Below are 16269 nucleotides of genomic sequence, written 5' to 3'. Positions count from 1 at the left end.
GGCTAAGGACCAGGTCTGAGGCGGAAGCTAGAAGCACATGGGAACTGGCTCTGACCTTGTCCACCTCGGCCCGGTTCTGCAGGCTGCTGCTGAAGGGATCCCGGGTGAGGCAGGAAACAACCACCAGCAGCGGATGCAGGCAGCGGAAGATGGCAGCCAGCACAATGGCCTTGGCCAGCCGGGGATCCGTAGAGATGTGTGCCAGTCGTTGCCCGAGGGTGGTCAGGTACTCCCGCTGGTCCAGTACCCCTACAATAGCTCAGCTGTCAGTCTGGCCCCCAAGAGCCATGAACTGCAGCCCAACCCGGCCTTTTCCCACTCACCAATCTCCTGAAGCAAGATCACAGCCTCATCCACTGCCTTAATGTTTGGACTGTCCACAGCCTTGGAGAGGAACTCCACTGCCTACAGCGAGAACAAGCCAACAAGACAGCCCCTGGTGAGCTGGGACCCTCCTGCCACACCTGCAGGATGCGGGAGCCCCCCACGGCCATACCGTCTTCTCAGGCATGTGGATCTTAGCCTGAAGCACCAGATTCTCCAGGGGTGTACGCAGGATCTCCGGCACTTGGAAAGGAACCATCTTCTCCAGCCGACTCCGCGGGAAGAGGTGGTAGGCAAAGCCTGACTGGCAGCGGCCCGCTCGGCCTCGGCGCTGGATCACATTGGCACGTGACACCCACACAGTCTCCAGGCAGGACACCTGAGGGAGGGGACAGTGAGCAGCCACCCGGCCCCTTGAGGACCTCCCTGTTTCCCCAAACCTTGTTAAACCCCCCTCAGCAAGTCCACCCCACTATCTGACACAGTCCCCAAGTATGTCCTTTCCCAGACACACACAGCTGGACTGGGGGCCACTTAGGATTGGGCATTCTTCCCCCTGCGGCTAGCTGTGCCCGAGGACAGAGCAACCTTAGTCTTCAGGTCATAGCGCTCCTCCTTGTGCAGACCGCTGTCCACCACGTGCACAATGTCGTTGACTGTGATGGAGGTCTCTGCGATATTGGTGGCCAAGACGATCTTGCGCACCCCCATTGGAGGCTGCTGGAATATGGCCTTCTGGTCCATCATGGGGATGTTGGAGTGCACTGTGGGAGCAAAATCATGTGGGTTGGGGCCATGGCTATGGCGCCCATCACCTGTAGGACAGGGCAAGATTCTAACAGCAACCCCCACCCCTTCCTTTAACCTGATATTGGTGGTTACTCGCCGATGGTGCTCCAGGTTCTGCTGTGCCAGGAATCAAACCTAAGACTCCCAAATGCAAAGCATGTGCTACAGCCCTTTGAGCTATCTCCACTGCCTTGACCCCATTTTGATGGAAACAAAGCCCAGATAAGTAACAAGCCTGGTAAAGGCTGCAGAGTCTGCTCAGAGTGGCACACCAGGTTACCTGTGTCCTGGCCCAGGAGTGTTTGATTCCCATATACCCAGTCTCACCTGGCAGGATGAGGTACTTGCTCTCATGCATGCCCAGGGCCTCCTGGAGGCGTTGTTGTACGCCTTTGATCTCCTGCCAGCCAGGCAGGAAGCAGAGGATCCCACCTGTGAAGGGAGCCTATAGGTTGGCGCTGGGCATTCCCAGCAGCTCAGGGTGGGCACAGGGCAGAAAAAAGTACCCACCTGGTTCCCCACGGGCATCGATGTGCAGAACCAGATCAGTCACAAGGTCCAAATCGAGTGCACATTCATCCTCAGACTGGGGTGGGGGAAGAGAGGCCACAGTCAGAGCCCCAGGGAAAGGAGGCGCAGAGAACAGTCACTGTGACTTGGTGAGGCCAACAGCCCCCCCACACCGGTAGGCCTTACTACCACCATTACTGTTGACAATCACCTGGCCACCAAAGCCACAGGGTGGGGGGTGGGGGATAGAGCACAAGGCCAGAAGCCGGGGGCAGGGCACATGTCCCTCACCTCATGGTGCCGGTGCCGGTGAGGGTACTGGTGCTTGCCCAGCTTGGTCAGAATGTCCTCCAGGTAGTGTTCTTTGACTGGGTACATGAAGCCAGGTACCTTGATAACAGGGCAGCCACCAAAGTAGCGGGAGAAGCGCTCATTGTCACCTGTGGCACTCATGAGCACCAGCCGCAGGGAAGGGTTGAGCCGCTGCAGGCCCTTGAGCAGAATCAGCAGGAAGTCTGTGTTCACGTCCCGCTCATGGACCTCATCCACGATGACGTGGCTCACGCCCTCTAGGCTGGGGTTGCTCTGCAGCTTCCGCAGCAGAATGCCCACAGTGCAGAAGAGCAGGGCCCCGCCGCGTGCCGGGGGCTTGCTCTCCAGCCGCACCTGGAAGCCCACATTCCGGCGTAGCGAGGGGCCCAGTTCATGGCTGACCCTCTGTGCCACAGACACAGCTGAGATGCGGCGAGGCTGTGTGATGATGACATTGCAGCGGGCCCCTCGGCCCTCAGTCACATAGCGCTCCAGCAGCAGCTGGGGGATGCGGGTGGTCTTCCCACAGCCCGTATCCCCAGAAATGACCACCACTGGGTGCTGCTCAATGGCATTGAGGATGGTGTCCCGATGCGGGTCCACAGGAAGCTGGGGTACCTCCTGCCAGATGGGTCCCCGCCGCCGCCACATCTCTAGCAGACTCTGGCTCAGCCGCACCTCCTCGGCCTCAGACAGGGGCATGTAGGGCTTGCCTGTGATGGGGTCGCTCAGGGGCCCTGAGTCCTTGCCCAAGGGCAAGATGTCTTCACTCTGTAGTCGGAGCTCTGGGGAGATCCATGAATTGTCCACGGGGTACTGGGAGACCAGAGAGGCAATAACATGGTGAGGAGGAAAGACTCTTCCTCCTTCTCTCCAACCAGCCCCTCCAAAGGGTTCGCCTGGGCCAAAGGCTGGGCCCAAGCCCTGGTGAAGGACTCAGTCCAGAGTTGCCCGGGCCACGGTGGGCCAGACTAGCTGCTTAGCCCATAGCAGGACATGGCCAGCGACTATGGTCTGCTCCAAGAGGAAGGTTGTGGTGTGGAGCAGATGGGGGTGGGATGGGGATGAGGGGTTAAATAGGTTCTTACATGGTTCAGGAAGGTCTCTATCTTGCGAAGGATGGGCTCAGGCACCTGGATGGTACATGGCCGGCGCTGGGTCTCACCAAGCTCACGCAAGGAGGCCAGGTTATACATGGCATGGGTGAGAGGCTCATTGTTCCGGTCCACCAGGCCCAGACTCTGCAGAGAGGAGACAGGCAGCTCACTCCTGCCCCCTACCTCACCCGCTATGGCCCAGATAAGCGGCATAGCTGGCAACCTATCTCCTATGCCACTGAAGGTTTTAGCCAACATGATACAGGAGGGAAAAACTGAAACACTGCAAAATGCAAACATACGCAATGCTGGAATATGTAAAAACAGACAAAAGACAAAAGAATAAGGGCCAGAGCGATAGTACAGCAGGTTGGGCATTTGACTTGCATGCAGCCAACCCGTGTTTGATCCCCGGCATTTCATATGAGCATCGCCAGGAGTAATCCCTGATCATCAGATATGACCAACCCAAAAAGCCAAGAAAGAGAAAAGCAGGAATTAGGCTGAGGCAACTGGGCAAATGGTAGGGCATATGCCTGGCATGTGCAAGGCCCCAAGTCCAGTCCCCTGTACCTCATGGATATGGATCAAAGAACAGTGCCAGACCTCAGCACCTCAGGAAATGGTCAAAAGCACCCCCAGAACTTCCAGGTGTACCCCCCCAAAAGAATAGCACATGCCTAACATGGTCCTGGGTTCCATCCCAGAATAAGATAGAAAACAACACAAGCCAGTGAGTTAAATCAGTCATTTTCCAGACAATCCCTGGATCCTGCCCTCCCCGCAAAGCCCAGCTCCAACTCGCCCTCCTTCCAGAGTCTTAAGCCATAGGCAAAGATGCCCTCCTTCAGCCACCTGGCAAAGCCCTGGGCAGTACAGGAAGGGTGAACACCACCACCTCTTGTAAAGGGGAAAGTCAGCTGCCACCCTAATAGGGCCCAGCCAGTGGCTCAGGATCATTGCCAGGTGAGATGCTAAGCGCCAGGGTATGTCACTGGGTAATATTCAGACTTCTTCAAAGCTCTCTTCCAGTCAGTCTAGTAGGATCCCCTTCTCTGTTCTCCAGGCTTGACTGTGTCTCACCTCAGCCCTGCCTACTCTGGGCTCTCAAAGCCAAGTAGGCCCCACGGAACAGCTGGTTGCTGAGGGCACTCGAGACCAGGTGCAGTCGGGAAGGCTTCATTCTTGTCCTGTCCGGCAAACTCAACTTCTGACTTGGTTCCAAATCCCAAGTTCACAGGTAGGCAGTCCAGGCACAGTGCTAACTTCCACCCTACTGGGGTGTCTGCTGGGACTCAATTCTAACTCAGAGATAACCCTGTAAAGCCCCCTACTTTCCCTGTGCTTGTGACCTCTTTAGTCTTCATCCCAGTGAGTGTTGGATTATTCTGTTCAGCCATAAAACTCCAATTATCTTTTTTTTGGGGGGGGGTCACACTCCTGGCTCTGCACTCAGGAATTACCCCTGGCAGTGCTCAGGGGACCATATGGGATGCTGGGAATTGAACCCAGGTCGGTCGCGTGCAAGGCAAACGCCCTACCCTCTGTGCTACCTCTCCAACCCCTCCAGTTATCTTTTCAGATACTAATCCAGCCAGGAGCCAGGCACTGGGCTGTGCAACCCCTTCTTCCAGCTCTGTCATTCTGATAAGCTTGTCCCCTCTCAGCTTCACACAGGTTCTGGCCAACAGTGCTGAAAAAATGAAGCTAAAAGGCAAAGCACCCAGTGGTCAGACCTAGAAACAGCCACACAGCCTGGCACATAGACCGGGAGCCAAGAGTTATGCAGCAAGGCCAAAGGCCTGCTAAGGTTACCCTTTGAGCAGCGGGATCCCCACACAGACTCACCTTCAGTTTCTTGCAGGCTAAGGCTGCTGCCTTGTTCTCAGCCTCTGCTTTGCGACGTCCTTTGGCAACAAAAGTCATAGGACAGGGCCAGAGAAGGGTGAGGGTGGACAATTTAGTCTTGGTGCCCACGGTGTGAAACTGCATGAGGTTCTACATGGAAGGCAAGAGAGAAGGATGAAAAGAGCAGAAGGAAAGCACCTGGCAGCCCAGAAAGCCAGAACTGCCCCATCACATCAGCCTCAAAAAGGGCCCTTGGTCCCAAAACCTCCCCCAGTCCCACTCTGTAGGCCCACTGTCTCTTGGCACCTGCTAGGCAAACAGCTGGCAAAAGTTGACTGAAACCATCAGTCTGAGCTAAAAAACAGGCAAATTCTGAGCAAGCATAAAGGTCTTGCACCTGGAGAACTCTGCTTTACCGAAACCCCCTTGCCTGGCAGCAAAGATAAAATTCATGGCTAACCCAAGTTCAATCCCTTGCACCACAAAGGTCTCGAGCAGGAGTCACTCCTGGGCATGAGTAAGCCCTTAGTAGCTCAGTGGCACACACGCATGCGCATACACGCATACAAACGTTCTCACGTTCTCTCTCTCTCTCTCACCCCCCCTCACTCTCTCCCTCTCTCCTCTCTTTCTCTCTCCCCCTCCCTTCTTCACTTCCTCCCTCCCCTCCAACACACACTTTGAAACACATCCCTCACCTTAGCTGTGGAGGACGATGTTGCAATCTGAATCACCTTGGCCAGAAGATTCTTGGGAAGTGGAAACTGGGTCAGGGCCCTAATAGCACTGTCGTCGTCTGTCATTTCAAAGGAACCCCCCCTGGGAGGACCAAAAGTTTAAGTGAAAAAGCTCTTTCTCTCCCAAGTTCACGTCACCTTGGGCTCCGAGCCCCAGATGGTTGAAGCTGCAGTGTGCAGGAGGGAAGGAGGGGGCGCGCGGACAGCACCGCTGGGCGAGATCCTCCACACACCAGCAAGGCGGACACTCCCTTGTCCCCCTCATGATCCTCTGAGGGACAGCATGTATGGGAGCAGAGGTGCACTCAGCTGTTTGGTGAAAGCCAAGGACATAGTGCCAGCCCCCAGCTGAGTGCCCCTCAAGCACAAGCAGATACCACCAATGTCAGACACACAAGAAGGTGGGCAGAGGCTCTCCCTGCAAGGGGAGGGGAGGGTCCCAGGGAGTGGAGAGCTTCCCATGCCCCCGCTCCCCACCCCCGGTGGTACCTTGAGTCCCTGAGTGGGTTGTGGGAATCCTGCTGGGTCATAGACAGGAAGTCGGTGACATCAATGGTCCCCTCTTCTAGCTCTTCCTCCTCATCTTCCTCTTCCTCTCGGCCCATGGAACGGGACAGACCCCCAGGCCCCGATGGCCGGATGCTCTCAGGATTCAGCTGCCGCCAGGAAGTGGGTGGCATGTTGGGTTCTGGACGCCACCAACTGTCAGCCGGAGAGCCAAAACGATCGGCAAGCACACGGTATTTGGCGGCATCAAACAGCTCGTTCCGGGGACCAAGCAGGCCCCATCCCTGATGGGGGAGGGAGGCAGGAAGTCCACATGATGCTCAGATTTAAATGGGTGAAACATGCAGTTTGAAGGGCCCTCTTGGACAGATGCCACCTTGCACTGATCTATGCACCTTGGCTCTACAGCAAGAGGTGGGCCAAGAGAAGCATAAGTGGCTAGGATTTGGGGTTTTTATTTTGGGGGGCAGGAGGAGAGGGTTCCTCCTGAGCCCAGCTGTGCCGGTCTATTGGTCCAATCAATGCTTGGGGCCCAGCAGTGCTCAGAACCATCAAACACTGGTCAGGGACTACCATGGCTACACCCAGGTGGGCCATGCAGTGCCAGGAATGAACTTAAGATCTTGTATATGGCAAGCAGGCTTTCTGGCCCTTTAGGCCATCTCTCCAGCCAAGTGACTTGCTCCAACAGATATAAATGACAAAGGGGGCCAGAGAGATAGTACAATGGGTAGGATAGGGCGCCTCCCTTGCATGCAGCTCTGAGCTCAATCCCCAGCATAACAAATGGTCCCTGCCAAATCCTGCTAGGAGAGGTCCCTAAGCATAGTCAGGTGTGGCCCAAACCATCCCCTTAAAAAAAAAATAAAATAAGGGTTTGAAGAGATAGTATAGGGGGTAAAGGAGCTTGCCTTGCATGTGGCTGACCAGGTTCAATTCCCAAGCACTACATATGGTCCCCCAGAGCCCTGATGGGAATGATCCCCTGAGCACAGAGTCAGGGGAGAGCCCTCAGCACCCCAGTTAATGGCCCAACACCCCTGCTTCAAAAAAAAAAATGACAAAGTAGATTCTTACAACTATTTAACAGTCACAAAACAAAAACCCACAGGTCAACAAGCAAGCAGATACATTAATTACAAAGTGATGTAGGAAGCTTCAGGAAAAATACAGTTAGGCAATATGAAGCCTAAGACACAAAAAAGTATACCTTCTTGGGGCCAGAGAGACAGTACAGCAGGTAAGGTGGTTTGCCTTGCATGCAGCCGAACTGGGTTGATTCCCAGCACCTCATAAGGTCCCCCGAGCCCCGCCAGGAGTGGTCCCTGAGCACAGAGCCAGGAGTAAGCCCTGAACAACACCAGGTATAGCCCTCCCACCCCCCCCCCAAATTAAGTTCTGTTAAATTCTGGTACATTTACTCATTCTCCAAATCATTTGACACCCTAAAATACTCCATTTTATCATCTAGGATATTTGTTTCATAATCATAGCTTGAGGTCATTTTTGCTCCTGCCACAATCAAACATTTTGGAATGGATAAACTGGGCTAAGTATCAATAATTGTTGATACTGATATCTGAAATAAGTAACTGTTTCTTTCCTCCATAAAATACCTCCCAGTTACACTAGAAAATTGAGCTTGCTGGGCCTTGAATGAAGAAGGCGCCTGTCGCAATTAGTGGCCTCCGCCTTCCTGAGGTCAAGGTAAATGGGACCCCAGAAACACCAGTTGATCCTCAGAAGCACAAGCTGTGCCCCTTTTTGACCCCAAGCACATAACAATATTCTACACTTGAAGTCAAGGTCCTGAGTGTTTCAGTTTAAGTGAAGTACCCAAAAATGTAAAAACCGGGGGCTGGAGTGATAGCACAGTGGGTAGGGCATTTGCCTTGCATGCAGCTAACCCGGGTTTGATCCCCAGCATCCCATATGGTCCCCTGAGCACCACCAGGGGTAATTCCTAAGTGCATGAACCAGGAATAACCCCTGTGCAATGCCGGGTGTGACCCAAAAAGCAAAAAACAAAACAGAATAAAACAAAAATGTAAAAAGCTTTCAATTCAGTTTTAAATCCTGGAATACAAATACCCTCTAATCAAGCCAACTGGGTTTGCCCCATGGCTAAACAAAATGATATATGGTTTTTATAACAACAACAACAACAACAAAAAACCAATAAAGGTCAGCAAGATCATTCAAAGGGCTGAGCACATGCTTGTAGGACATCCGGGTTTGATCATTGGTACTGCTGGGAACAACCTCTTGCACAGAGTGAGGAGTAGCCAGACCGCCCCACTTCTGCAGAAAAAAATTTTAATGGGCAAAGGCCTTGAACAGACTTTTAAAGGGATATACAGGGGTCAGAGAGATATTACAGCGAGCAGGGCTCTTGCCTGACGTGGTAAATCCCCGGGACCCCATATGGTCCCCCAAGTCCTGCCAGGAGTAAGTCATGATCACTGCCAGGTTTGGTCCCCTAATCAAAAAAATAACAATGAAGTAAATATATATATATGCATATATATATATATATTTTACATGTGTGTATATATACACACAAATATATACACGTAAGCACAATAAAATATTCAATTTTATCAATTATTAAGGACATGCCATTAAAACTACAATGAGATGTCACCTCACATCCATTTGGAAGGCAGGGAGGTACAGTGAGGGAGTGTGAAAACAACACACTCATATGTTGGTGAAGACATGGAGAACTGGATCCCTGAAATACTGTTGGCGGGAATACTAAGTGGGACAGAGACTATAGAAACACTGGCTGCTCCTGAAACAATCAAGAACTATGGTATGTCCGGGCCTGTGAAGAGTCATCTGTATACCCAAGTTCAAAGCAGTATTACTGGAGCCAGAGAGATAATACAGCATAGGTACAACCACAAAAATAAAATTAAAATAGCACTGTAGCACTACCGTCCCACTGTTCATCAATTTGCTCGAGCGGGCACCAGTAACTTCTCCATTATGAGACGTTGTTACGTTTTTGGCATATCAAATACACCACGGGTAGCTTGCCAGGCTCTGCCATGCGGGCGGGACACTCTTGATAGCTTGCTGGGCTCTCCAAGAGGGAAAGAAAAATCAAACCCGGGTCGGCAACACCCTAAAAACTGGGGCCAAAGAGTTAGCACAGTAGTTAGGTGATTTGCCTTACACACGGCCGACCTGGATTCAATCCCTGGCATCCCAAATGATTCCCTAAGCACCGCCAGGAGTGATTTCTGAGTGCAGAGCCAGGACTAACCCCCAAGCATTGCCAGGTGTGGCGCAAAAACAAACAAAAACACAAAAATGAGGGAAATTCTGCCAGAGCAATAGTACAGTAGGTACGGCATTTGCCTCGCACATGGCCAACTCGGGTTTGATCCCCGGAACTCCACCTGGTTGCCCAAGTCTGCCAGAAGTGATCCCTGAGCGCAGAGCCAAGAGTAAAGCTCTGAACACCGCCAGGTGTGACAAAATAAAAATAAAAAGGGAAATTCTAAGATAACAAGGATGAATCTTTGAGGAACTACACCAAGTAAACCTTCACATAGAAGGTAAATACTGTATGATTACATGTATAAGTAGTACTTAATGGTCAAACAAGGCCAAAGATATACTCAATGGACTCAATGGACCAAGTACATGCTTCGCATGCAAGAGACCCGGGTCTGATTCCCAGCACCACATGAATCCTCCAGCACTGCAGGGAGTAGAGTGACCCCAATCACTAAGGCCTCAGAGATAGCCCCTGAACAAACAAAAAGTAAAAAAAAAAAAAATCAAAGTCAGAATCACAGAGAACAGCGGGCTGGAGCAATAGCACAGTGGGTAGGGCATTTGCCTTGCACACGGCCGACCCAGGTTTGATTCCCAGCATCCCATATGGTCCCCCGAGCACCGCCAGGAGGAATTCCTGAGGGCAGAGCCAGGAGTAACTCCTGTGCATTGCCAGGTGTGACCCAAAAACAAACAAACAAAAAAAAAAAAACACAGAAAGCAGAAATAGTGGAGGGCCAGAGAGATAGTACAGGGGTTAGGGACTTGCCTTATACACAGCCAAGTCCAATTTGATCCCCAGCAACACATATGGTCCACTAAACACCAGGTATACTTCGTCCCCCAAACCTCCCACCCCCAAAGAAAAAGAAAGTGGGTGGCAAAGGGCTCAGGGGGAAAGGAATGCAGATTTGTTGTTTATGAGTGTAGAGTTCCAGTTTTGCAAGATGGAAAGTTCTACAGTCTGGTGGCATGTTACCGTATTTCCTACTAACCTATGCAATGAAAATGGCAAAGAGAAATCAGAAAGATAGTACTGGGGTTAGGGTGCATGCGTTGCATACATCCAACTCTGGTTCATTCCCCTGCACCACATAACTCCTTGAGCACTGCCAGTGGGACATGGCTCAGGAGGCAGCTCTCTCCAAAAAATAAAGGCAAAGGTAGATCAGAAGCAACGCCCAAGCACTGTAAGGTATGACCAGAAAACAAAACCAAATTCAGTCTGGAAAGATAGTACATAAGGCAACTGCTTTGTATGCAGGCAATGTGGATTCAATCCTCAAGACCTGTCAGGAATGATCCCTAAGCACAGAGCCAGGAGTAAGACCTGAGCACCAACTGCTGTGGCACCAAAAACAAAATCAAAAAGAAGGATTTTTTTAAAAAAAGGAGAAATGGTGTGAAAACTTCAGAGAAGAGGGCAAGGGTCACCTTGAACAGCTGGCAGGCCGCAGCTGCAGCCTGCCGCTCCGCGTCGATCTTCTTGCTGCCATAGCCTTCCACCTCCACACTCTTGGGCCACTTTATGTGGAGGGTGACTTTCTGGGAAAGAGAACAGAGAATCAGGATCCTTGCCTCGGCAGAGTGCAAAGCTGCTGCAATCACATGAAGACTCACAGCAAAGCTGTGAAACTCCTGACAGAGCTGAGAGCACCAACAGGACCGAACACAGCCCCATCACTCTTCCTGCCCCGCCTCAGCCACCTGTTCCACCTCATGTCTTCTTCAGAGTGCCACCTTCAAGTCAGAAGGCAAGCTGGGAGCCATTTTTACTATAAACATGTTTAGTCACATGGCTTGCCAGCAAGCTTCTGTAGGTCCCAGAACCTACAAGACTCCAAGAATTGGACAACTTGAACCCTGTGCAGTGTACCCCATTGGGCAGCGGGCTAGGAGCGAGGGAGCAAAGCAGAAGCCTGTCTTACACAGGAGCAAGCCTCACTTTCCTGGCCCTGTGATCCCTTTCCCTAACCAGGCCCTTCCCAAACCAAGTTTCTACTCAGCCTTTTTGTTCCAAAATCCCATCTTAAGCCTTCTCCATCTCCGGGACTCACTCCATCTCAATCTGACATGCATTCTCTCAGAGCTCTCCCCTCTATAGAAGCTTGGATTCACTCATGAACACCTAACTCCCTCTCCCTCATCTTTCTCTGAACAAAACTCTTTTATTTCAAAAGAAAAAGAAGTGCTGAAAAAAGAGGACAGAGTAAGGGCACTTGCCTTCCATATAGCCAACCCAGGTTCCATCCCTAGCACCACAGATGGCTCTAGTTCCATCCCCTGAGGCCCACCACGAGAGATTTCTGAATAAAGAGCCAGGAATAAGCCCTGAGCACAGCTGGTTCAGCACCTTGCCCAAACAAACCTCCTTAATGAAAGAAATTTGAGATTGAAGCCAGTCTCTGCCCTGCAAGGCAGCCCAGCACTTCTGTTCACCTGTCAAGTTACCTTTTTCTTCGGTCCATTTGTGTGCACGTAGACCAGCTTGTCTTTTGCATGTGAGATGCCTAGGGCTCTTCCAATCACGCTGTTAAGGAGGTTTTTGGGCTGTGGGAACTCTTTTAATAGGTCCCTAGAAGCTAGGAAAATAAGAATAAAATCATTATAGTTGTTCTTTTCTTTCAAAACCACCACCTGGTGTATATCTGGGCACCCTGAGCTAGATATCGAGGGTGCTGGCTTGTGACCCGAAACCACCCAAAGTAGCTTAGAAAGAGGGAGAAGCGGTTTCAGGGTTCCCAGGGACTGTGGGCCAGACCACACAAGTATCTCCTTAAAGTCCAGTGACCCCACACCAGAGAAGGCAAACAGCCAGCATCCTCCTCTCACCCAAGTTCCTTATCTGATTACATCACTACCAAGACCTACCTGGCCACAACCCCACGCCCAGTCTGATACCTGTGAAAGGCACCAAACAAAAACCAAAACACCACCATACACACAAACTAGGGATCAGGACACTCAAGGCCCCTCCAAAAAAAAAAAACCACACAGATTGGCCCCAGAATCGACCAGGCTCCAACTCACAACTCAACTCAGTGCCCTGCAAAAGGCCTCCCTTGAATCAGATTAGCTACAGGGACTCCTTGGCTGAGACAAATAGGACTCAAGTCTCCCCAGAGTCTATGGAGTCAACAGGAGAAGAGGAACCTCAGAGACCATGAGAAGCACCTCAGCTTTGGATGGATCCCAGAGTACAAATCACGAAAAAAGACACTGAGAAGCAGGTGCTGCCGAACACAGGGCTTAGTCGGGCTCTAAAGCCTGCTAGGAGCAGCTAGAAAGAGAACGGCAGGCCATAAAGCTCCAAGTGGTCCTTCAAGAGATACACCGATGGCGTATCAGAGATGGCAGCAATCAAAAGTCTTTTCATTCTTTGGGCTGGAGTGATAGCACATCGGGTAGAGCGTATACTTTGCACGTGGCCGACCTGGGTTCAATTCCCAGCATCCCATATGGTCCCCTGAGCACTGCCAGGAGTTAATTCCTGAGCGCATGAGCCAGGAGTAACCCAGGTGTGACCCAGAAAACCAAAAAAAAAAAAAAAAAGTCTTTTCACTCTCCACCAACATTTACTGGCACTGTATTCAACTTCACATTTTCTAGCAAAACAGTTTTATTAATGTAATATGGGGTCTGGAGCAACAGCACAGTGGGTAGGGCATTTGCCTTGTATATAGCCAAACTAAGTTCAATCCCCGGCATCATATCTGGTCCCCAGAGCCCTCAAGGAGTGATCCCTGAGTGCAGAGTCAGGAGTAAGTAAGCCTTGAACACTGTGGGTGTGGCCCATAAATGAAAGAGTAATAATAAATAATTATAATAAAGCAAAATGAAGAGGCAGAGAGAGTAATGCTTCAAATGAGAATGCAGTCTTCTTCAGAGAAAGCCTATAAACCAGTTCTACAAAGACTCTGTTTGGAGTGCACATGCCGCACTAATCAGAAATCGTCTGGGGAGCTTTTTTCACACATGAGACACCCTGATCCCAAACGGCAATTACATTGAAGGTTTTGTATAATTTGAAAACGCTAGTGCAGGTGCTCTGGTATAACCCGTCTGCGTGAGTTCAGATTTTGCTTGAGGCAGACTCCTGTCAACTGGCTTGGAGTAGATCTACCTGGTCCTTCACGGTGGGGGGGGGGGAGGGGAGAAACACTATTTAACGGTGCTACCAAAACCAGGGCTTCACACGGTGACGGCAAGCATCCTACAGCTGAGCCACATCCCCACCTCTACGTGGCCCTGCCTCGATGTAAATAAAAGCTGAGCAATTTTAGAAAAAATACAGCCTTATATTTAAAAAAAAAAAAGAGAGAAGAAAAGAGAAAAAGATAACAGCACCTAAGTCCACTCAATTCGGGTGGATCCCAAGACCGACGGCGGAGTCCTAGACCGGGGCCGTCTCAACTTTTTCCACTCAGGGTCCTCTTTCACCCAACCCCGGCCACGGAGTGTGTAACGGGCGTATAAAATTTAAACAAAGCAAACATCTACTGAGAAGAAACCATGAAGCAATTTATTTTTTTTTAATATATATTTTTTTAAGTTACGTGACCCCCACCCCTCCCGATTGGCTGTGGGGTCGCGACCCCCGTCAGGGCAGCACGGCCGCGGCCGGGCGGCGCAGTGCGCGGGCGGCGGGGGCGCCGGAGGGGCAGGGCCGGCCTCGCCACTTTCGTTTCCGGCGCGGCTCGGCCGCACAAAGCCGCGGCCGCCGAACAATAACCGCGCGTCTCCCTCGGCGCCGAGCCCGGCGACGTGTCGGGCTCCTCCCAGCCAAGCCCGGGCCGGCTCCGGACCCCCACCCCCACCTGACGGGAGTCGGACGTTTACCTGTTTCCCCGCCCCCGCCCCCACCCCCGCCTCTCGGCCAGGTGCAGTGCCCCGCGCTGGGGGGGGGGGGTCCCTTTGGCCCCGAGCCGCCGCCGCGACCGCCGCCGCCTCCCCGGGGCTTGACAAGCGCAGGCCCTGCGGCCCGCCCGCCCGCGGACGGCGGTCTCGGCCAGCCCGCGGATGGTGGTCGCGGCCGCGGCCGCAGGGCGGGCCCGATCGGCGAGGCTCGACGCCGGCCCGCGCCGCTCGCTCCGCCATCCGCGGCCGTGAAGGCCCGGCCGCCCCCGCCGCGGCCCTCACCGTTCACCATGCTTCCGTCGCCTTCCCCGGGCACACCGGGACCCTCCCCTGCCTCGACTTCGGCCGCTTCCTTGGTGTAGCTGGGGTGGGAGCAGCCCGACGAGAGGCCGCGCGAGCGTCCCTGTCGCCCGGTGACGCGGAAACCCAGTGGCCGCAGGCGCGGAGAAACAGCGGCAGCTAGCGACATAAGCCGCCTGGCGGCCGCCATCACATTCCCACCAGCCCCCGTGGCCCCGAGCAAGGGCAGGGAAGAAGGGCGGGAGCGAGCGCTGCGAGCGCTGCGCGCCCCCTGCTGGACGGGCGGACCCGACGGCCTGGCCGAGAGTTTGGGCAGTGCCCCAGGCTCAGCAGCTGTGACCCAGAGGAATCTTCTCCCCAGTCCGTGTGAGATGTGAGGCTGGAGGAGGGAATGGGGCTTAGGGGAAAGGAGGAGAAGCCTTGGCTCAGTTTCCTCCGAGGAGATTTAATTTCTGCCTAGGCCCCACATGCCTTTGAAAAGCTGGGCAGCACTCCCTCAGAGTGTGTGCAAAGTGCTCAACTGTGGTGTTTCCCTCATAAAATAGATTTCAGTGGGAAGTCGGCAAAGAATCTGCAGCCAAGACAGGAAAGACTTGTTGAACACAAAGAAAACCACGTGTCATGCTCAGGCTCGGACTCTGCCCAGCAGTGAACACTCGTCCAGCTAGAAGACCCTGGAGCTGTTGTCCCCGACCCCATGAAAGCCAGAGGGGCTTCTGTTTGGAAGCAGGTTCTCACTAGGCCTGGGTCTTCGTGAGACTCATTCTGCTTCCTTCTGCCTCTGAGGGCAAGAGGAGCAGAGCTTTGGGTGGGCCTAGACTGCATGCTGGGGCTCCAGACCTCAGCTCCTCAGGAGGAAGTCTTGCTCTGAGGATGCAGTGCAGCTGCAGATTGCTGGGGAATCTAGATCTGACTCAGATGATCCCCAGGAGAGCTTTATAAAATGTTGCTAGGAGTGACCTCTAAAGTGAATTATGGAAAAAATTAATTTTTAAAAAACAAAGTGGTTTGGGGCTGGAGTGATAGCACAGTGGGTGGATAGGGCGTTTGCCTTGCACACGGCCGACCTGGGTTCAAATCCCAGCATCCCATATAGTCCCCTGAGCACCGCCAGGGGTGATTCCTGAGTGCATGAGCCAGGAGTGACCCCTGTGCATTGCTGGGTGTGACCCAAAAAGCAGAAAAAATAAATAAAAGTGGTTTATGGACAAGGTCTAGAGTGAACGCAAGAACTTTTCTTATTGTTGTTCTGATGGGGCCTCCCAAACAGTGCTCAGGGCTGTGTGGGCCCCATGAGAAGCTGCTTCCAAATCAGTTCCTGGACCATCAAGCTACTGGTCTGGGCCCAAACGCGGAGAACAGCTGGCCTATGGCAGGAACACTGGATCTGAGTCCTAGTCCTTGGGCTTGTCCCAACTCCACCACTTGTCAGCTGCTGAATCTTGGGCAATTTCATCAATTGGGTAAAATTCAGACAAACTTGCTCCATTTCTTGTGGCTGTAATTAGAATAAAATGAGGGCTGGTGTAACATGGCTTTGCCAAGGTGCCATGTTAGAAAAGCCCTCTGAGGTCTGTCCTCTGAGTTCTGTGACAACCCCTTAGAGACAGACCAGCTTGGGGGACTGGAAGGGCAGTTTTTATACTTTCTCAGTAAGTGTTTATATGAAAGTGGCAGTAAAGAAGGTGTCCCTGATGTTT

The 16269-nt window shown here is 52.5% G+C and overlaps 1 protein-coding gene across 5 annotated transcripts in view; it reads right to left on the bottom strand.

Moving 5' to 3' along the window:
- Nucleotides 1-16269, bottom strand: part of DHX30 (DExH-box helicase 30) — a 37127-nt gene that overhangs the window by 1308 nt on the left and 19550 nt on the right. For 3 of the 5 annotated variants that reach the window (XM_004615282.2, XM_055134959.1, XM_055134960.1), the window contains 13 exons: nucleotides 11864-11994; nucleotides 10847-10957; nucleotides 6107-6408; nucleotides 5579-5699; nucleotides 4881-5030; nucleotides 3024-3176; nucleotides 1915-2751; nucleotides 1624-1699; nucleotides 1441-1545; nucleotides 913-1088; nucleotides 497-703; nucleotides 324-405; nucleotides 56-249 (listed from right to left, as the gene is read on the bottom strand). In XM_004615282.2, the coding sequence (XP_004615339.1) occupies nucleotides 56-249; nucleotides 324-405; nucleotides 497-703; nucleotides 913-1088; nucleotides 1441-1545; nucleotides 1624-1699; nucleotides 1915-2751; nucleotides 3024-3176; nucleotides 4881-5030; nucleotides 5579-5699; nucleotides 6107-6408; nucleotides 10847-10957; nucleotides 11864-11994 (2645 nt within the window). Of the gene's footprint in view, nucleotides 1-55; nucleotides 250-323; nucleotides 406-496; nucleotides 704-912; nucleotides 1089-1440; nucleotides 1546-1623; nucleotides 1700-1914; nucleotides 2752-3023; nucleotides 3177-4880; nucleotides 5031-5578; nucleotides 5700-6106; nucleotides 6409-7334; nucleotides 7401-10846; nucleotides 10958-11863; nucleotides 11995-14551; nucleotides 14788-16269 lie in introns of those variants that run through there. The other 2 variants (XM_055134958.1, XM_055134961.1) reach the window with 2 other exon arrangements.

Source organism: Sorex araneus, chromosome 4, assembly GCF_027595985.1.
Source record: "Sorex araneus isolate mSorAra2 chromosome 4, mSorAra2.pri, whole genome shotgun sequence".
In the NCBI taxonomy this organism is placed as follows: Eukaryota; Metazoa; Chordata; class Mammalia; order Eulipotyphla; family Soricidae; genus Sorex; species Sorex araneus.
This window is presented reverse-complemented; position numbering and strand designations above follow the sequence as displayed.